General features: G+C 52.2%; 5 protein-coding genes across 5 annotated transcripts; 3 read left to right on the forward strand and 2 right to left on the reverse strand.

The window, feature by feature from the left end:
* Positions 1–54: 54 nt before the first annotated feature.
* Positions 55–1387, forward strand: TGME49_209705 (hypothetical protein; the record flags this gene model as incomplete). Its single annotated transcript, XM_018779480.1, has 9 exons — positions 55–334; positions 389–427; positions 484–507; positions 561–626; positions 688–832; positions 889–1029; positions 1089–1173; positions 1231–1260; positions 1315–1387. Exons 1-9 carry the CDS (start codon positions 131–133, stop codon positions 1385–1387), a joined length of 807 nt encoding a protein of 268 aa, XP_018638425.1. The 5' UTR covers positions 55–130.
* An 87-nt stretch (positions 1388–1474) lies between these two features.
* Positions 1475–3862, reverse strand: RPl28 (ribosomal protein RPL28). Its single transcript, XM_002369679.2, has 6 exons — positions 3531–3862; positions 3090–3388; positions 2911–2996; positions 2648–2781; positions 2288–2539; positions 1475–2175 (listed from the first exon to the last, which is right to left on the reverse strand). Exons 2-6 carry the CDS (start codon positions 3304–3306, stop codon positions 2046–2048), a joined length of 819 nt encoding a protein of 272 aa, XP_002369720.1. The 5' UTR covers positions 3307–3388; positions 3531–3862; the 3' UTR covers positions 1475–2045.
* A 129-nt stretch (positions 3863–3991) lies between these two features.
* Positions 3992–6082, forward strand: TGME49_209720 (hypothetical protein). Its single transcript, XM_002369680.2, has 3 exons — positions 3992–4289; positions 4671–4843; positions 5306–6082. Exons 1-3 carry the CDS (start codon positions 4043–4045, stop codon positions 5540–5542), a joined length of 657 nt encoding a protein of 218 aa, XP_002369721.1. The 5' UTR covers positions 3992–4042; the 3' UTR covers positions 5543–6082.
* A 702-nt stretch (positions 6083–6784) lies between these two features.
* TGME49_209730 (hypothetical protein) lies at positions 6785–15969 on the reverse strand. The gene is made up of 9 exons (XM_002369681.2): positions 14336–15969; positions 13644–13735; positions 11962–13184; positions 10873–11563; positions 10160–10473; positions 8974–9619; positions 8048–8519; positions 7666–7754; positions 6785–7067 (listed from the first exon to the last, which is right to left on the reverse strand). The coding sequence occupies exons 1-9, from the start codon at positions 15183–15185 to the stop codon at positions 7047–7049; spliced, it is 4398 nt and encodes a 1465-aa protein (XP_002369722.1). The 5' UTR covers positions 15186–15969; the 3' UTR covers positions 6785–7046.
* Positions 15970–16132: 163 nt separating this feature from the next.
* TGME49_209740 (hypothetical protein) lies at positions 16133–18794 on the forward strand. Its single transcript, XM_002369682.2, has one exon. The coding sequence runs from the start codon at positions 17171–17173 to the stop codon at positions 17840–17842; it is 672 nt and encodes a 223-aa protein (XP_002369723.1). The 5' UTR covers positions 16133–17170; the 3' UTR covers positions 17843–18794.
* The last annotated feature ends 430 nt before the right edge of the window (positions 18795–19224 follow it).

Raw genomic sequence — 19224 nt, forward strand, 5'->3', positions numbered from 1 at the left:
TGGTTCGTCGGCAGTTGATGTTTTTCTGTTCGATGAAACTGCCAGGAAAGCACATCCCAATGCCACTCGTGCAACGAAGACGTCTCAGTACGTAATTGTCAATCAGAGTCACACCGCAGCTACGACTAAGATGGCGAAGAGAGTGCTTTTCACAGTGCTGGCTGTAGTTGTTCTTCAGTATGTCATTGAGACCACCTCCCTTAGAACAACACAGAAGTCCCTCCATCCTGAATTTAGCAACTCGTACGAAGAAACGTTTGCTATGACCGTCGATTATGAAAGAATGAAATCTAATGTGTTCAATACAAAGTCGGATATATTGGTTGTGACGAAAGTGAGTATCCACCTGCCTCCCTATACTGCATTCTATCACTAGTGGCCTCGTCAGCCCAATGGGAAGGTCAAAGTCCCCTTCAGCTCGAACGAAGTGAGATATCTTTCTACTTTCAGGACTCCCACTCTTACACCGTCTTGCACATTCAGGAAGGAACAACTGTTGTAGTGCTAGTGGGTCGCCTGTGTCTGGCCGCTCTGTCGTGTTAAAAAAAAAGGGTTTTCAGGCAGAGGGCATCACTCTGACTAACGTTGGAGGGGCTCCGTCAACAACAATTTGGGCTTTCGCACCGGTAGAGAGAATTTACTCAAACAGTAGTCCGATGCTCAAAAGTGCATTCGTGTTCGTTTCAGCTCTGCTTTGAAAAAACATACGGGAACCCTGGGACGGCGTCAGTGAAGGGGCCCTTCTCATACCGTGCGAAGGAGATCAACGGAGACATCGGTCCGAAAATGTACAGGGGCATCTCAACGCAAGTAACGCCCAGCATGAAATGCAGTACGATTATCTTTTATGCTTGAACCATGCTCACCCCCCTTCATTCAAAAGAGCAGACACGCTGTACCCACATCTTCCGTTGAAGGAGCGCGTAGAACTGTGCACTTTGAACCAGCAAAGACCGGGAAGTGGCCTTCACGAGTGGATTACTGTGACTGAAACACAAGAGATTCCGAAAGCATCCAGCAGACGCACAGGTGCACCTCACGAATGTGCATTTTGACTTGCACATAACATTCCGATGCCCCTCCTACAGGAGAGTTGTGCCCCTTCGTGCAGAGTGGAGACATATCTGAAACAGCTCGGCCCGCGTCGTATCTACTGGGGAAGCTAAGCCGAAAGTAAGTTAACTGTTTGGTTGTCCTCGTCGTGAGGGCTAGTTGTGGTCTCCATATCAGGTTCGAAAAAGAAAGCGACCGTTTTACCAGGTATGGTTGTTACCTGTTGCAATGATATGCGTGTGCGTCCAGCTGTACGACCAGAGATATGCTCGAGGCTGGTGCTGACGTCTACCACACAGCAGAGGCCTACCGAGCCGAAGGTCAGACAACCTAGTTAAGCCGTCGAACTGACAAGAGATAACCTTGAATTCGTAACAATCAGCTGTGAACCCAAGGCAAGCAATCACTGTAAAAAGATTGGCTCCAGAGCTCCACAAGTTCGGGTCCAATTAACAGTCTCTCCGAAAAAGGACAAGTGCTCTTCGTTCATTCGGCCCCTCCTTCTGGTGCCGCTAGCATCCCATCAATGGCAGTCTCGAATGCATGTACTAACAGTAAGCACGGGCAGATGCCGCTCACGAACCCGATGTTTCCTAGCTAATTATTTCCAGCCCTATGCATAATCGTGAACACTACAACATGTAAGGCCAGACCGCCCCCAACTCTTCCTCTCTTAAGTGCGACTGCTTAATAACGGTGTGATGTTTTCTAGTGATACCATCTACTGCGACAACGACTGTCGGCCCTGTCCGAGTTGTCCTTGCTCCCCAAGAGAAACGACGTCAAGTCATCATGGTACGGTGAAGACTGGCAAAGTCGTTGACAAGTCATTGTATTTGTTCTGCTCAGTTCGACTTCGCAGAAGGCAAAGGGAGACTTGAAGTTGTTCCAGCAGAAGCAGCAGCTTTCGCGTGACGCAGGAACCAAATATCGTTACACGCCACAAAGCAGCATTCAAAACGCGACACAGATGCTGCTCATCATGGGTGTGCCTACATTTTAGCCGCGTCGACCCGGGCTATCGTGCTAGTCTCTCGTTGACCAGAAAGAGGGCCAGCGATCTCATCGGCATTTATGTGGCCGGCTGTCCCACCCGCTAGAGAGAGTCGACTGACCATACGCCTGCAGAAAATATAGGATACCACACCAAACTCACTCACGATGAGTGCTCATGCGGAGCCGGTGCGCGGCGGCTTCTCACAAGGTCCTTGTGCAAGTTGGATGCGGTACATACCTGTGACTATATCCCGCATAGTACTTCTTTTTTTTTAAGTTCAGGCCAAACTTGTCCGCTGCGCGTTGAAGGCCGTACTTTTTTATGGTCCGAATTCCCTTAACAGAGAGCCGCAACCTGACGTAATATCCGGCTTCCGGCCACCATAGTCTCTTCCAGTGCAGGTTTAATCGTTGTACTTTGTGTGTTGCAACTCTTGAATGACTTCGGTTCCTCGCCTTTGTGTTGTCCATCTTTCCCAGTAGCATGCACCTGTGAGATACACCACACAGAATTAGTCATGACACGTCAAATATGCACTGTAGCCACCTCCGCATACATCGCCTCTACCGCACAGTCTCGAGGAAGCTGCGCTCTCACCTGCGAGCGGGGCACTCCATAGCCTGAAGAGGGACACCCGTATGTTTGCCAAGGCGAAGCTTTCCACCACCCCTGCCTTTGATGCCGTAATGTCTCCGGACCGTTGACGTGCCTTTCGTTCGATATTTTTTCCTCTGTCACAAGATACCAACGCATGGCCATAAGAGCGCAATACGTATATTCACAAGCATACTTTTTGCCTATGCGACGCGTCTACCTAGCAGTACAAATTGTTTCTCACAGCCTGTAGTGGTCTTCCGTACCCGTATCACTTGAAGGTGGCGCCGTGAGCTAATGCCTAACGCGGTCTGCGATCCATGTCGCCGCCAGAAGAACTCATTTGTACAGCCTGCGCGCCAAAAATGCCGACCCCACATTGAAATGCCATAGCACTCGAAGTAGAAAAAGGAGAGTGACTGTGTGTTTAACAACATGGACTCACCAGAGGGGAAGCTGCCAAGCTGGCAACCGGCCGCAATAAGGGGGGTTGACAAACGGTGAGCCGTGCCAACGCAGGAAGGTGACTGGGCAGGGCAAAGAGCTGAAGCGGACCAGCGCGACAGCCTGAAAGCGGAAGCTCGTGAGAGCCAGATGGACAATGCGAGAAGCACGTTGGTCACGAGGTAAACGCAGACGCGCCCGCTCCTAGGTCGTTGCATGGCTCCCAGAAGGGAGGAGCCGCCCCATAGGGCGACCCTGGCAAATCTCAAGAGAGGTTCCACGATCTGAAAGTTGAGCCATCTGTATACACAGCACACACACTAACTGAGTGGCGCAGAAGGTCGGGAGAAGAACAGCGAAAGAACCCAAAGGAGTTCTTCGGAGACATCGACTTGCACACCAGCACTCCTGGTGCATGCAACGCAGGAAGACCACGACTCACCTGAGAAGCCACGCAGCGTTTTTCAGTGGCACGATTGCGCTAGACGAGATGAAACACTCATGCTGAGACGTCTGGACGAACACGAACAATAAGGCAGATCCCCATAATCGAAGACCACAACGGCGAGACACACGGCCCGTAGTCCCGTTCCTCCAGACGCGGACGGACAGCGATGCAAGACTTGAACACGCTTCTTGAGAGGACCAGACATCCGTTCAACCCCAGCGCCAAGAGCTGCTGTCGTACCATGAAAGCCTTTGTTCTGCCGAAGGGATACTACATAGTAGAATTACAGAGGACATAGGTGCTTCGACAGCTCCGTTCAGTTTCGTTTTGCTCAAGAATCGAAACGTAGCTGCGCGCCTTTGCGGCCAGCATCCACCTTCCCACCACCCCTGACTCGTGACAGCGTGTGGATTAGGCGGGAAAGTTGGGAACGTTTGCGCGACTCGACGTTCCTCGTGTGAATCATATTTTTTTGCTTCCTGTGTATTCTTTCGCGAGCAGACAAGATGACGAACTGTTTGAGTAAATTGCCCTACGTTTCCGCTGCGTGCGGAACGGCTTCGCTGCTGGTGTATTTCTTCCCCTCGACTCTCCTATCATGCGTGCCTCAGTTAGCGGAGACGTCTCCTGCGTTGCTAAGGCTTTTGTCGACTCTCGTGAACACGAGTTTCAGCTGCCTTTTCGGCTCGGCAACATGGGTTTTCTTCGTCATGTCGCCTGTTCTTCGGAAAACGTTGAGCAGGTGCAAGCTGGGTAAGTGTCCTCAACATCACCAGGCACATGGCAGGCAGCTGCATTCCAGAACGACTTGGGGTCGTTTTTCGCGATGATTCGTGCCGTGTGTGTCTATAATGATCGATGTATTCGTAGTTTAAAAAATTCAAAGTGATAAGGCCATGAGACTTCGCTGCTGGGATCGGAGCGAGGACACCCGTCGGCTGAACGCGTTAAAACGGCACAATCCGTGGGGTTTCATCTTTTCAGCTTACGGCATGACACGTCCGCAGTCCCTTCTTGCATTCTACAGTTCGGCACTGCTTCGGCAGAGCAAACATTCCACGACCGCATCCCTATGGAAGCAAGGAATGCCAATGCCCTGTGTCTTTTTACTTGGTGTGCGTGCCCGCTGTTCAGCTGAAGTACAGTCGATCCACTACCCAATTTTTTTCTGCGCGTCGACCGTGCTTTCTTCGACGCTTCTCTCGACTGTCTGCTACATGGGCGTCGGCTACAGCAAGTTGCACATGGCTGCTGCGGTCAACGTTATCGGGAACCTCGTCAATTCGTGCTACCTCGCACCGCGACAGGTACGAACATTTCAAGAATTCTTTGGAGTTATCATTCCGTCGTGCAAGTCCGCTGCCCCGCAGCCATTTGGAGTCACAAGAAAACTCAACATCGACTCGGAGGGAAACGCAAAATTTGGACTCAACGCAGAAGACAGACATGAAGCTGTAGTAAAACGAAGGCTCTTCCGTGTCTCTTGTTGCGGGTATCCGACTTAGAACACTTAGGTGCGACGTTGATCTTCAACTTACATCTAGATGGTTCTAGGGACCCTAGAGGTGTAGATATCGCGGATAAGGTTGCCTTTCACCTGCGGATATTAATCATAGATGCTGACTGTCTTTGACAGGTACGACGCACCAAGTAGGTATACATCCTTGCACCTCATGTACGAGAGAAGCAGACCCGTGGGTAGATGTGCACACTGACATGAACATATTCATCCTGTTACGCTCGTGTGGTGGCATGGTTGTCTTTTCCAGGTTTCGCTTCTGGAACGAAGAAGAGAGCTCGAGGAGCAACTCGGGATCGACACTGCGGACACAGCAGTGAATGCTGCAGAAGTGGCTCGTCGAGCCGCCCGCGGAGGAGACGGGGACCAGGCTGCTGCCGGGCTAGAGTACCAGGATGTTGTGAAGGCGTTTAAGTTGCACCACTCTCTCGGCATGGCTGTTGGCTTTGTTTCTTTTGCCGCTCTCCTGCCGTTTCTCGTGTCGTAAATGTGGCTCCGTATGGCGTGGTCACATCTTTCGCGGCTTTTGGATGTTGGTGTGAACCACTCGAAAGTGAGCTGGTAATGTAGGATGGTTGCTGGCCTGAATTCCTGGGCCGCCTGTACTTTCCTTTTCTCGTGAAGTCACGAACCGGGGCAGATTCTCTCGGGTGTGCTGCGAAGGAGGGCGAACTTTTTGTCTTGGGAACTTCTATGGAAAAGCAGCGTCGCGGTCGGTAATGATGTGCCCTCTCTTTTTCTCGTGGTTGGGCGTAAAGTCACAGTCCACTATCTGTATGACTCAGGTGCATGCGAGAAACGTTGAAGAGCGTTCAAGAACAAGAGAGGGCACCTCCAACGAGTTTGGCCTCCGTGCACGCCATACGGTTGGGCTTTGCGCAGCACACTGCATCTGTGTGTGCCGGGGACGCTCCCACTTCTTTTTGTAGAGTCGCTAGATGGAAGCAAGCGGAGCATATAACAGGGTTGCACCCTAAACGAACCGTAGTCAATCTGACGCAGAGGCTTTGTTAACTTGGCAGTTGTACACTATCACTGATTTCTTACAATTCTGCGCCTACGGATCACGAGCATGAACCAGAAGGATAGGCGACCGCCGGACCACACAGTGCAATTAAGATGCTCTGGCACAGTTCACTTGCCTTGAAAGGGTTTTCAATGCGAGCACCATCGTGAGAAATTCACCACGTCCCTCCACCAGTAGCCCGATCCGCGAGCCACTGACACCGGGACAGGGTACCAGACTGGTGTTATAGTTCAGAATTTGAGCAGGGGCAGTTCTGTCGGAAATCTGGTGAAAAGTGTACGGTGACCGTGAATTGGTGTGAAACGACAAGTCTAGGTTTTAGCCACTCGATAGGTTACCACACAGGGCTACACCCACCAGCAACCAATGGCATCACAGAGTCACTTTGTGTTGTAGGCTAGCATTACAATGCCTTCGATTTGGATACTTTGGCCATCATTCATTGTAGATAACGTTCAGAACGGATGCGGGGCTGGAATCGGCGGCAATGTCGGGTCTGCTTTAAACAGTTAGTGTAAACGTGGTGGTTCTGACAGGCAAAAGGTGCTTCTCTCTACTTCGTATTAAATCTTGCATCACCCTCTCCTTCAGTCCAACGTTCTCTGTTTCTAAACTGTGGAAAGCGTGGCGTTCATTGGTCGCACTGGAGAAGTAGCTACCCTTCTGCTTGTCATGCAGTGTCAGTACAATCGCAAAGACTTTCCCGACCAAAAACTGGTTTAACAAGTAGCCACTGCAATGGTCTCACAGTCAGTCACTCTCAGTGGACAGTTCATGCAGCGCGTCGTGTTTAGAGCAGAGCGGAGCGACCGTGAGGAGTAACTTTCCACTTCTGCGGAAATATCACATCGACGAATATTATTCGAGCACACCTGTCAGTCGAAAATACGTTCATTTTTTCCTTGCTCATGGCTTGAAAAGCGAACACCGTTTCTCTGTTTTTCGTTTACGCCAACTATAGACATTACGTTAGGCGCAGCAGTTCCTGAAGGTGCAGACACAGAGCAGCAAAAGCCGGAGGTGCATGCGTCGGTCGTCACAATAAATGATGCACAGTGTCCGTCCAGTCCTCATGGACGAAACTCAGACAACGACTCCGGATGAATTTCCAAAACTGATGGATTAATAAGGGATGGCGTAGACTCAAAAACACTACCAGTTTTGGATTCGCTTCAACGCAACAAGTTCCAGCTCCTGCAGGCTATAGCAGGGAATTCCCATATGCACTTGCCCGCACCTGAGCACCTTCAACCAGGCTGCGACAACCACGATACTACATCGGACAGTCCATATGTCACAGAATACCTTTACTAATCGCCGCCGAAACACATGCTCAGTGGACCATAGCGAACAGCCAAGCACGGTTCCAGCAGCCTGACGTCTACCCTCATGCCGAATACACGTTATCAGTGAACCTGTCTCGCACACTTTCTCCGGCGACGCATTCGTTCCGCTGGCTTCGTTTTACGGTTTAGCCTCCACCGTCTCTGGAACTTTCCTGGCCTATATTATAGAGACACTACCCGACAGCCAGACGGTCAGTGTGTACGCACTCGAGGAACGTTGGGTAACAAAAAACGCACCTTTGCAGCGCACGCCGACCGGAAACAGACCTCATCTATGCTTCCTTCGCAACAAAGGTAGTGGACAGACAATCGCTTCGAGTCGTGACCTGAGACCGGAAAATCAGACACAACCACTCTGCCTCTCCTGGCATGCAGGCCGCCTACACAACCGAACCCGCAAAAGGCTGTCAGCTGTTCCACCGTTTGCATACTGTGCGCGCGTTTGTGCCGTTCTGTGGTCGTTCTTGCCTAATTACCTCTACAGGCTGCACGATAATTTATTGACTGCGGACAGCAATTAAAACCGAAACCCTGCGTGCGTGAGAAGCAAAGTTCAGCACTCAACGAGGATCCACGCCGAACCTCGTGTTCTCGTAGCCGTTCATTCTCTCTTCCTTACCAACACACCGGAAGCAGTTCTCCACCTGTCGCATATCTTCTCGAATAATATAGCATCCGTCCTCGATCATCTCCTCTTCGTAGGTGTGCCCGTCTCTCCGGACACACCGAACAATCTCTCCCTTTTCTCGCTTTTCGCAGCCGCGCGACTCTTTCCCGTTTCGGCTCAACTTCGCCCCTGTCTCCACCGCGCTTCGCGCTTCTCCCGGAGACACGCGCGGCCTCTCTTTTCTGTCTTGCTCGCCGTCTTCGTCTCGCTGGTTCTGCTTGTCACAGCGGAGAGGGCCTTGAACACCGTCTCTGTGCGCCTCAGAAGAGGAGACCCGCGAGCCGCTTGAAGCGAGCTTCAGCTGTCTTGTCTCTCGAAAAGGCAACGGAGCCGCTGGAGCCGCGAGCCAAACCAGATCCGAGACATGTGCCAGCGTGTGGGGTCTCAACTCGAACAGAATAGCTAGGTCCTCGACCAGCAACGCCTGCGAAGAAAGAACGCATGCAGTCCGGGATTTTGAAACGCACCAAAAGCGGTTCTTGGTGTGGCCTCAGCTTCGCAGAGGAGCAACTCAGTGGAATCAAACAACTCGCTTTTTCAGAGAAGCCCCCGCAGAGGACAAAACAACGCAAGCAGAGAGGCTTCACACCAGAGCGCGCCTTCAAGTTCACAGACCGCAGAAGGTGACCCGCAGTCGATCCAAGTTGTGTTAGTTAAGTGACATGAAGAACTCAAGAGGGTACACGCCATTGACTATGTGAACGAAAAGAGGACGTCTGAAAACGGGAAGGCCTCCTTTACACAAACAGAATGTTCCAGGCACAGAGGGAGAACAGCTGATTCTCGGATTAGTCAATGGATGTCTCGCAAAAATCGTGACTATGCTTGAGAGACGTCAAAAACCGCATTTGCCCGCGTGGACGCCTCAAGAGGCTTACCGGCACATCGGCGGGATCTTCTTTGAGGAAGTCTTGCAGGACCTGGGCAGCTTGGTCTCTCGAGCTTCCGTTGGGAATAACGAAAATCATCTTCCCGAGAGTGGCCTGGAGAAAAGACGCTAAAGAGAAGTTACCTCGCAAGCTCGACAGAAAGACTTCTTCTCCTGTCTCTGTCCCTCTCCCCTCCTGGCACTCAGACTCGAAACGGGCGTCTCCTGGCCTCGTACCTGCGCTCGACCTTCCCACTTCGCTACCAACCCGCGGGCTGTACGTACACGCGAGCGGGTTGAGAATCACCACCTTCTTCAGTGTGGTGCGACTGGCTTCTTCACCAACTGTTCCTCTCTCATTCGCCGCAACGACCTCCGGACCCTTCTCTCCGTGATCACCTGCGGTCGCGAGTCCCGCCTTCTCTGGCGCTCTGTCTCCCTCTGGAGCTTGCGTGCAGTTTGAGATATCGCTTCGCCTTTCTTCGATCTCTCTATCTCCTGCAACTGCCGGTGTTTCACTGGCTGTCTTCGCGCTTTCCTCTTCGTCCGCAGCACCGAGGTGCCTCCCACCCCCGAGGCCGAGAGCCTCAAAAGGGCTCCCGCGTCCGGAGACAGAGGGCGAACTGTAGAGAGACGACAGAAACGTTCGAAGCCACCTGCGAGGGAACAGAGTCAGAAACAGAAGGAAGGGAAATAGGAGCGTTTTTTGATGAGAAACAGAGAGGGTCTTCGGCACTACATACGAAGAAATTCACAGATCTCCCCGACTAGGAGACACCCGAGGACTGCAGGGATGAGACAACGATACCGCCTCTGTATATACACCGGAATCCGCTGCTGGCCTATTCCACGCCCAGTCCAGACAACCAGGCAGCCAGTAGAATAGTCGAGTACCTTGCACAAGACATTCAAAAAGAATAGTCGTAAATATGAATATATATTGATGTTTAAGCGATAGAATGATTCAGAGAAACTTAAACCTGCACACGTCTGTGTTTTTGCCGAGAACACACTGGCTGTGAAGTCACCATGATGACGCATGATGGTTGACTCCACCACGCTTAGTTTCATTTGTTGAGTAACCACAATTGGTTATAACGTTGAACTCCCTACGTTCTTCGAGTGCCGTTTCCCGAATTTGCCCTCTCCAAGTGTACCCTCTCCCTTTTCTCGCTTTCTCTTTAACTCTTCCTCACCTGATCTTCACGCCTTCACAGGCTTCCTGCTCTGTCAGTTTCCACTCGCAGACGCCGAGAGCGCCTCCGAGCCGGCGCAGCTCCCAGGGGCTGCAGTATATCTCAAGGATTCTCTCGAAGGAACTGCGGCCTTGAGGCTCGCCACCGCATGCAGTGCATGCGCTTGCAGCCGCGGAAAAGCTGTGGGCAGTGCAGGCTTGGCAGGCGTCGTTGGGAGGAGACGCAGGAGTTGTTGTTGCGAGAGGGAAACCGGAGACCAAGGGAGAGACACGCGCCGCGAGCTTCAGAGTCTCCGACAAGGCGACCGCGACGCGCTACAAACACAGGGAACAGGGACACAGTCAGATCTGGAGGAAAAAGAAAGGGGGCTTTTGCCGCCAATAAATCAGTAGCCCTTACAGCAGACGCCCACTCACGCAAAAACTCATCCGAGAAGAGAGATGAAAATAAACTTTTGGTCACATGTGCACTTTATGTAAGATCCTCTCGTAGCAGTCTCTTGTCAAAGAGCGGCAGAGTCTGGGCATCCTCAGAGAGATAAAGAGAGGGCAGCTTGCCAGAGCGCCGAAGCTGGAGAAGGAAAGGCGCTTCCACTCGATAGAACTAGAATTTAAATGTCCTGGATGCAAAAGCAAAGAAATCCGTCTCTACATGGTCGTTAGCTGTTCCAAGAATGTTTCCTCGAATCTTCACAAGTCGCCATCTTCTCGCACCTCGCGCAGGAGTTTCTCTTTTTGTGCTCGTAGCTCATCTTCTTCGGATGCATGCATTTCGTCCTCTGGTTCAGCGCCCACGTCTTCAGAGGGAAACCCGCCGCAGGGAACCAGCATGGGGTGTATAGACACCAGGAGGAGATGGCGCACCATGTCCTGCGCGACTTTCGAGACGTTTTCCCTCGCGCAGACCTGGGCGCGTTTGTCTTGCTTCTCCGCTGCCTTTTCGGGCTCCACGTCGTCCGCGTGTCTTCGTGTCTCTGCGTACCGAAGCGTCTGTTTTTTCTCTTGCGGAGAGAAAGGGACTTCGCTCTTTACTTCCGGTTCCTCCGGTTCTCGCAAGTCGCACGCAAGAACAGCGTCACAAAGAGCTCTGGCGGCGCTTTGGTGGGCGCGGGCATAGACGCCTCTCTGCGCTTCGCTCGCGAAAGCCAAGAGAGACACTTCGCCGTCGACGGGAGGCAGCAGCGGCAGCATGCACGTAGATCGCCGCCGCCGCAGCACGAGGGGAAACGCGCATTCCCGCGCGAAAGAGAAAACGTCCGAGAGTCGCAGCCTCTTCCGCGAAGGAAGGCGCCCCACTGCGTGTGCTGCTATCGCGGCATCCACCTCCTCTGTGGAGGGAAAGAAGGCGGGAAGCAACAGAGTAAGAAGGAGACGAAGAGACGCTCCACACGCAGATGGGTCTGTGCTGGCAAAGAGCGAGAGAGAACAACACAGAAAAATATGGAACGAGACAACGACTTAGAGGGAGACTCGTGAGAGAGAACAACGGAGGGAAAAGACGGGGAGAGGGAAGAATCAAAGAGGAGAAAAACAGAAAGAACAAGTGACAGAAAAAGAAGAAGACAGAATGCAAAAAGGCCTTCAGTGACACATACCATCTACGCTGAAGCTACAGGTTCACGAAAGACAGGAAAGGAAGCAGACACCACACTGGAAGTGAAGACGAAACGAAGTGGAAGGAAAAAACAAAAACAGCGTCCAGCGCAACTCTTGCAGGTTCCGAGCAGTCTCCCACAGGGGGCCGAACTCCCTAGCTGTAATTGTCACCTGTCCTCTTTTTGTCCCAACGATGTCTCAACTTACTTGGTAATTACAAGTTTCTGCGGCCTGTTTGATCGTGCTGCGTCGTTCCTTTCCTCTCTCGCGACTTCAACTGTCTCTTCGTCAGTCCTCTGTTCTTCTCTGTGAGGCTCCGGCGTCTTGACACATGCGTCGTCTCTCGCGTTTGCTACAGTTCCCCCGCATTTTGTCTCGCGTTCTCTCTCTTTTGTCGCTTTTTCTTTTGCTCTGTCCCCTTCACATCTGCATCTGCTGTGACAAGACGCGCCTTCGCAGAGACGATCGACAAGAGCAGCCACAGCATACAGAGGGCTGTCCTGCCGACAGAGCGACGAATCGCGAGCCACACATGCGCGCGAACACGACAGAAGTCTAAGCTCATCGCGTGCAGTCTTGAAGTCTTCGCCTCTCTTCCTCTCGCATGCAGACTGAGGATCTTCACTTTTCTTCTGGAAGGCGAGAGCCTGACCGAAAAACCCGGGGGCTGCCTGTCGTTCGCTGGAGTCGCGCTCAGGTACTCCCGAAGACGTGGAAGAATCGCGAGAAAAGTAATTCATATCGCGAGTGTCGAAAATACAAAAGTCGATGCCTCCAAAGGTTTGAACTGCGTTTTCGAGAAGCATGGGGTACTGCAGGAGTTCCTCATACGTTGCCACCAAAACCTGGGGCGCCCCAATCGAATTTTTCCTCCCACCTTCCCCGCCTGAAAGAGCGGTCTCCCCGAAAGCGCCAGAGCCTGGTCTCGCTTCTTCTCCTGTCTCCTCCTTGTTCGCCCCGCAGTTATCCTGTTCGTCCCCCCCGCCTTCTCCCGGGTCTCCGAGACCATCGTTTCCACGCCTCATTCCGCCATTCGCTCTGCTTCCTTTGGCGTCGGCGTTGTGGGCGCAGTTGGCTGAAAGGACGTCTGGACTTTCTCGAGCTTCCTGGTTCACCTCTTCTCCAGAGGCACTCCTGCAGAGAGATGAGGCACCCAAGGCGTGTCTCAAGAGAAGTCGCAGACGGAGAGAAGGCGCCCACTTGCGGCAGATGCGCATCCACCGTCGCATGCGGGGAGGAAGCGCGAGAAGCGAGGATGCCGAAGAGGCCGAAGAGTGGCGAGAAGCAAACGGAAAAGGACCCTCTACGGAACTCTCTTGTGGCGACCTGAGCACGTTTCTGCTCGAAGAAACGACCAACAACGCAGGTCGCCGAAAAACTCCCATCTGAAAGGCGAGCGACAAAAGCATCGCTGCCTGCACAGACGAACCCTGAAAGGAAAGCGAACAGAGAAAAAACGAACCAGTCGTAGGCAGCATGACGCAAGCGCTCTTTCAGGCCAGACGAGAAACACAGTTCTAAGTTCCGGGAAATGATCCAGAGACGTTTGAACCATCCAACGATTTATGCAAAGGGGCAAAGATTCAAAGATGCGTGCGCACAATTCTAGGCAAAGGCGAATTCCCTCATATAATATATATATATATATATATATATATATATGCATATAAAGAGATGACACGCACACGTGCATATCTACACCCACACACACGTACATACCCCCCGGACATGAATATATATATATATATATATAAATGAATCTATATACAGCAAGAAATACAGATAAATCACACATCGGAGTGCACAAACACACGCATTAAAAAATTGTCATATATATATATATATATATATATATATATATATATGAACATAACACATGTTCGAATTACCATTCCTGCTTCATCTGCGAGGATGAACCCGCCGAGAGTGCCAGAGAGAGCCATGTTGACGGAGCCGCAGAGAAGCGACATCCAATGTAGACCTGCGAACGCGAAAGAAGTTAAGAGATCCCCGAGTGTCTGTGTTGTGTTTATCACGCCTGATACAATGGTCCTGACCATACCCGCGTCTGATTACCTTCGGCTCGTTAATGAGAGCGAAAAAAAGAAGCATTCCACACCTGACGCGTAACTGGTAAAAGAATGAATAAAAACGAATACAAAAGGTCCAGTCCGAACAACTAGCTCTCTTAGGACAGCAGTCCTGTTCACACGAGAGTCTCAGCAGTTTTCTCGAGTACAAACGATTGTTAATAGCAATTCACATGGCATTCCTGGAATCTGTCTCGCGTGAAATTACCTTCATAGGGGTGATTAAAGTAATTCACAAACGCATGCGCACGACATATATCCCTGTTCGGTGTCTCGTCTCTAGGCTTTCGCAGCCACCGATGGAACATGCGCAACATGCCTGGGATACTGCGCACAGAGAGGTGCCCAAAAGAGAGTGTGAAAAAGATTGACGCCATCAGACCCTGTAGTCCGCCACTGATTTCACTGCAGGAGTCCAGAGGGTGAATGTCCACCAAATGGAGAGCCTTCTGCGAAAGGAAGGGGCAAGAGTGCGGAGAAGAGGAGCTGACCTGCGAGTTGATAGGGGAACATTTGGAGGCGAAAGAGACTGGCGATGGTGAGTTGGTCCACTTGCGGAACGGAAATGTAGGGAAACCGACTGCAGCAAATTCTCAGGTGCCCGATCTTCCCAGCTGTCTCCCACTCTCGGCTACATCGACACTCAAGACTTTTGACGCCGGGGGCACTGTGCTCCTCTGCAAGCCTATCTTCTTCGTTTCTCTTCTCTTGCTCCTTCCACGCGGTTCCGGCATTTCCCCTTTCCACCTCTGACGGGTGTGAGGCATTCCCTTCGGCTTTCTCTGCAGCTGCGCTTCCGTCCTCTCCGTCAGACGTCAGCTTTTGTCTTGAACGTTTTTTTCCCTCTGCTGTCTGCCGCCCAGTCTCTCTGCTTCCGGCAAGCTGCTTCAGGAGCATCTCTGCGAGAGTTTGGGCAAAAGCGAGGGCATCCTGAGCGTTTGCCAAGCTGTCTTTATCCCTGAGAGATTCTCCGCAACGCTGGGCATTGTGCCTTCCCTCGTGCGTCGTCCTTCCTGCACTCTGGCACATGCACTCAACCTCCAAGTCTTCTTCCCTCTTAGGGATCTGCTGGAGGCGATAAGAGGCGCCTTCCCGCTGGCGCCTCTCATTTGGAAGATTGCGGATGGGAGGGACAGTCTCGTCGAGGTTCTGTTGATCGCTAGACTCTCTTGTCGCCAGGGGAAAGCTGTGAAATTCACTCTTGCCGTCTCCCCTGTCTTGAAAAATCAGGTAAGAGCCTGCGCCTCCCGACTGCGGGGCTCGCCCATCGGGGAAAAGGCGTCGCGGGTGACGGGGATGGAACGAAAACGAGAGGTCTCGAGAGAGCTCGGGAGCGTCCATGGTCGCAAGAAAAAGGAATTCTACAATCCTGCGAGACCGTTCGTACACTTACCAGCAGAGATGCGGACCTCTACACATTGTTAGATGTGCATGTTCACGGGCGGAACTACGCAATGGGGTCTATATGAACACATGCACATGTGGAAGATGAAGAGGGACATCTGCGGGAAAAGATTCTGTAACAGAGTCGGGGGAGATCCAGTCACAGCGGGTTGACAAGTAACTGGTTACTCACGGGACACGTTCCGGCGCTTAGAAGCCAGGTCTTTTGAACGGGACACTAAAAACGTCGATCCTTTGCCGGAACCAGGAACTGCTGAGAAAATTCGGAAGAGGGCCCCTGCCGTACTGGAACGAAATAGCCGCGTTTCTCGACCTGAAAAATTAGCGAGGCGGGTGACGACGTCGAGACCAAAACTGGGCAACTTTTCGATGAAAACTCGTGGCTGGCTGCGCCACACGAAACCGGTAAGGTTGCCTTCCGAGTTTTTTCGCAGGTTCGCACGAAAAACGGGAAAGCGGACAGAATACCACGCAGGGCCTGGCAGAGAAACTCAGCGAGTCGAAGAAGGCGAAGGGCGAGGAACAAAGGTGGGCGTTGCACCGGCGGAGGCCCGAAGACAGATCCCCCGAAGGACGCCAGGTGGTTTGTCTTCTAGCTGGACCGAGAACGGCATAAGCCAAGGAGAGTCGGAAGGAGAAACGAAGAACTCTTTGCCGCGCGGACGACTTCCGGCCTCCTCTCACGGTTGAAAAGTCCGTTTGTGCCATTCATGCTTTCGATTCACACGGAATGCAGCCATGTGCAATCCGAGCAACACCCCCCGTGCAGTGTACGAACACTGCGCATGCAGGGAAAAGTGAGTTTCGGGTGCAGCTCTAGACGAGACGCTGCTTCGTGATATGCTCGCTCGGGCTGACGATTTCGCGTTCAGAAAAGAATCTTTCTCTGAGTCGTTAAATTCCTTCTCTGCCGTTTCGCCGATCCTACTTCAGTTGGGGAGAATGGGGCGATGGGGAAGAGTTTGGTTTCTCACGTTGCATGCAGGTGGTAAAGCGCACGAAACCATGGCCATTTTCAGCATTTGGCCAGTTTGTGACGCGTCATTGTTCGCCTAGGCGATTCAAAGCAGTTCCTTCGGGAGGAAGTCGCGAAGCGACTCCAGGAATCAACGTTCAGAGGGATGTCTGCGACAAGCCGTGGGCAGGCAACGAAACCTTCCAGTCTTGGGGTCTCGACTTCCCTGGTGTCATCGGAGCCGTTTGTGCCTCCGAAGAGAGGAAACGCAGGCATTTGCCAGTCGTGTGCTGAACCTATTTTCGTTTCCGCGCAGAAGAACTCGCAACTGTTCTTTCTGGTGATGGAGAGCCTGACTTTTCCAGACTACGAACCTGAACGAGCAACCGACTGCAGTGGCGACGCATACGGCAGGAAGTCTGCGAGTTTCGCAAATTGGAAGCATTTCAACCACTCTGTATCGCTTCATTCATCCATACACAACTGCTTCTTCAAAATACGTGTGTAAGCGTATGTGTATGCCTGTTCAGTGCATGGAGGTAGGCATGCTTCTGTTCGCGGCTTGTGTGCACATCTGTATGCGTTTGTTTTCTCTCATGTCCTTTCCTGCAAAAAGATAAATCGACAATCTCCATTTTAACCTCTTGACTTCCGCACTTTCGCCGTTCCTGGAAGGTCTTGGTGACACCCTTTCCTTTTCGTTCAAGCCCTGCTCCATTTCTGTCATTTTAAAAGTCTTTCGGCCATTTTTTCTGTCAATCGGTGCCCTTTTCCGTTTTCCATCGTAAAAACGAAGCCTTTCCCCACGATTTACCGCCGTTACTCCCCGCTAATCAAGGGTTCTTTACCCCCAGCCCTGTCAGTACCACCGAACTAGAGAGAGTGCGGAAAACGGAGAAACACCGTGTCTGAGCGACTGTTTTCGCTGGCATCTTCCGTTACCCCGCTCTCTCCTCTTCTTGAGAAGATGGCGCTCACTGAGGCCGAGAAGGCGTTTCCGAGCGCCATGGAGGTTTCGGGCGAGAAGGCCGGGATAGAGGCGCATGCATTTGCGGACTCCACTGACAACGACTCGTCCTCTGAGCAGTCGCGAGACGAGCGCGAGAGTCTGCTGCGTCATCCACGAGCCTTGACCTCCACTGTCGCGTTGTCGGCGAGCGTTCCTGACTCCGAGAACTCCTTCAAAGATAGCGAAACCGCTCTGGAAGAAGGGAACGCCTACACGAGCGCTTTGCTCGATCCCGAAGACAGCTACGACCCGACGAAGAAAGAGGCAAAGGAGACAAAGGGAGACACAAAGAGCGAGACGAAGAAAGAGCCAGAGGGAGAAACAAAGGGAGATAGAGAGACAGACGCAGTTGGGGAGGAGCGAGAGTTCCAAGAGTCTCAACAGTCGCCAGTTGCGGCGGCGTGTGTGGAGGTGATCGCAGCGATGAAGGAAGATGAGTTTTTTGCGGAAGCGAGCAGGCTGATTCGCCGAGAGAGGTTCAGATACCTCGAGGGTATCAGAATGATGAAGGAAGACCATTCGTACCTGGATTTGGCCGATGAAGACAACGGCGCACCTTCAAAGCTCGTCGCCCTCATGGACGCTCTCGCTCAAAGCTGCGTGCAGTATTCTTCCCCAGGTTTTGAGTAACTTCTGTCTCCAGCCTCGTTGTCTCGCGAGGCTTTCAGGATTGGAGAGGCGGCGAAGCACGCTTCCGTTTCCGAAGGGCAACTTTAGGTTACGGAGGTTCTTTCTAGTCTCCACAGGCGGAGATGAGTGGTCTCTTGCGTGTCTGTCTGTGGGCGAAGGACGCAGCGTTCTCGTATCCTTTGAACTGTGTCGTGGGTGGGGAGGCTCGGTTGCCTGGCGCTAACAGAACGTGGTTTCTGGTGAGGCGCCCGGGGAAACGGGCGAGACACGTCGTGGGATTCTCGGCTTAGAACAGACAGGCGCAAGCAACGCGCACTCGCCAGCCGACACCCACCGGAAATAGGGAGCCTTCGTGGACACAGCGTGGCAGGTGGCAGTGCAGTCCTCTGTCACTTCCCCGATGGCGTTTCATTGTTTGAAAATGTGTCTTCAGGCGGCAAATTCTGCCGCGAAGAAGTGCGAATCAATTGCATGCGGTTTTGGCGTCAGTTCCCGTCGCGTGTGCAGCAGAGTTCGCGTTCCCTCGGGTGTTATACGAAGCAAAGGAGTAAATGTCTTTTGGTTTTCCCGTTTGGGCGACGGCGGGGAGCGGAAATAGGGGTAAACGCTGCACACAGCTTTGTTCTGGAAATTTTGTTGTCGACTTGGGGAACGTTCTGTCGAGCTTGGAGGTCAGTGACTTTTTTTTAGTGGCGTACGCACTTCTGCATTTGCATAGAACGGGGGCTTTCCACCTTCGTTCAAAGCCAGTTGTGTTGCGCTCCCTGTTCCCGTCTTGTCGTCTGTCATCGACGCCTTGACTCAAGGTTCGATGTCAGTACGCGTGGCCTGTGAGCTGATCTGGAGAGTTTCTGAGAGCCGAAGCTCTTTTGTGGCGTCAAAAACCAGCAGACTTGGTCCCTCATTTGGTTTCTTAGGGCCTCAGACGCTTCAATGTAATTCACTTGATCACTCCCCCCGGGCTGTCCGAAACTCCCACAGTAAGATGCTTGGTTTTAGCGAGAATCTGGCAAACGCTCACTGAAACCTAGCTAAAAAGTGACCAGTGGAGTGGTCACCTACTGTGGCACTGCTGAAGAGCGACTATGAGCTTCAAGCCAAAATAAAGAAACATTCTTGGAAGAAATGAGGATCTGCCACTGTCGATAACAAAATTTTATCGAGAGCACGAAGTTTCAGAGGGAACAGCTCCCAGGCGAGTGGGGCCAGCGATTGCTCTGAAATAGAACCATCCAGAACACCTTCCTCACCAAACTACGTGTTGTGAAGTGACCTCTACCACTAGTCATCTGCTGCATCTACGGCGCAACGACTATCCTCCTGAATTAATTTTCATGTGCACTTACCTGCAAATTTAAAGTCGCCCGTGCAAACAAGGAGCG

This window comes from Toxoplasma gondii, chromosome Ib (assembly GCF_000006565.2).
Source record: "Toxoplasma gondii ME49 chromosome Ib, whole genome shotgun sequence".
Classification (NCBI taxonomy): domain Eukaryota; phylum Apicomplexa; class Conoidasida; order Eucoccidiorida; family Sarcocystidae; genus Toxoplasma; species Toxoplasma gondii.

What these genes read in the sequence shown, in the direction of transcription:
- TGME49_209740 (XM_002369682.2), top strand. Translation starts at nt 17,171, where the DNA reads ATGGCGCTCACTGAGGCCGAGAAGGCGTTTCCGAGCGCCATGGAGGTT.
- TGME49_209720 (XM_002369680.2), top strand. Translation starts at nt 4,043, where the DNA reads ATGACGAACTGTTTGAGTAAATTGCCCTACGTTTCCGCTGCGTGCGGA. An exon ending in GTTGAGCAGGTGCAAGCTGG is followed by an intron (nt 4,290 to 4,670) that starts GTAAGTGTCCTC and finishes CCCGCTGTTCAG; the next exon opens with CTGAAGTACAGTCGATCCAC. An exon ending in GCTACCTCGCACCGCGACAG is followed by an intron (nt 4,844 to 5,305) that starts GTACGAACATTT and finishes TGTCTTTTCCAG; the next exon opens with GTTTCGCTTCTGGAACGAAG.
- TGME49_209730 (XM_002369681.2), bottom strand. Translation starts at nt 15,185, where the DNA reads ATGGACGCTCCCGAGCTCTCTCGAGACCTCTCGTTTTCGTTCCATCCC. An exon ending in TCGCAGATGAAGCAGGAATG is followed by an intron (nt 13,185 to 13,643) that starts GTAATTCGAACA and finishes CTTTCCTTTCAG; the next exon opens with GGTTCGTCTGTGCAGGCAGC. An exon ending in AAGAGAAACTCCTGCGCGAG is followed by an intron (nt 10,474 to 10,872) that starts GTGCGAGAAGAT and finishes CTGTGTTTGTAG; the next exon opens with CGCGTCGCGGTCGCCTTGTC.
- RPl28 (XM_002369679.2), bottom strand. Translation starts at nt 3,306, where the DNA reads ATGCAACGACCTAGGAGCGGGCGCGTCTGCGTTTACCTCGTGACCAAC. An exon ending in GCTTGGCAGCTTCCCCTCTG is followed by an intron (nt 2,997 to 3,089) that starts GTGAGTCCATGT and finishes TTTGGCGCGCAG; the next exon opens with GCTGTACAAATGAGTTCTTC. An exon ending in TATGCGGGATATAGTCACAG is followed by an intron (nt 2,176 to 2,287) that starts GTATGTACCGCA and finishes TATTTTCTGCAG; the next exon opens with GCGTATGGTCAGTCGACTCT.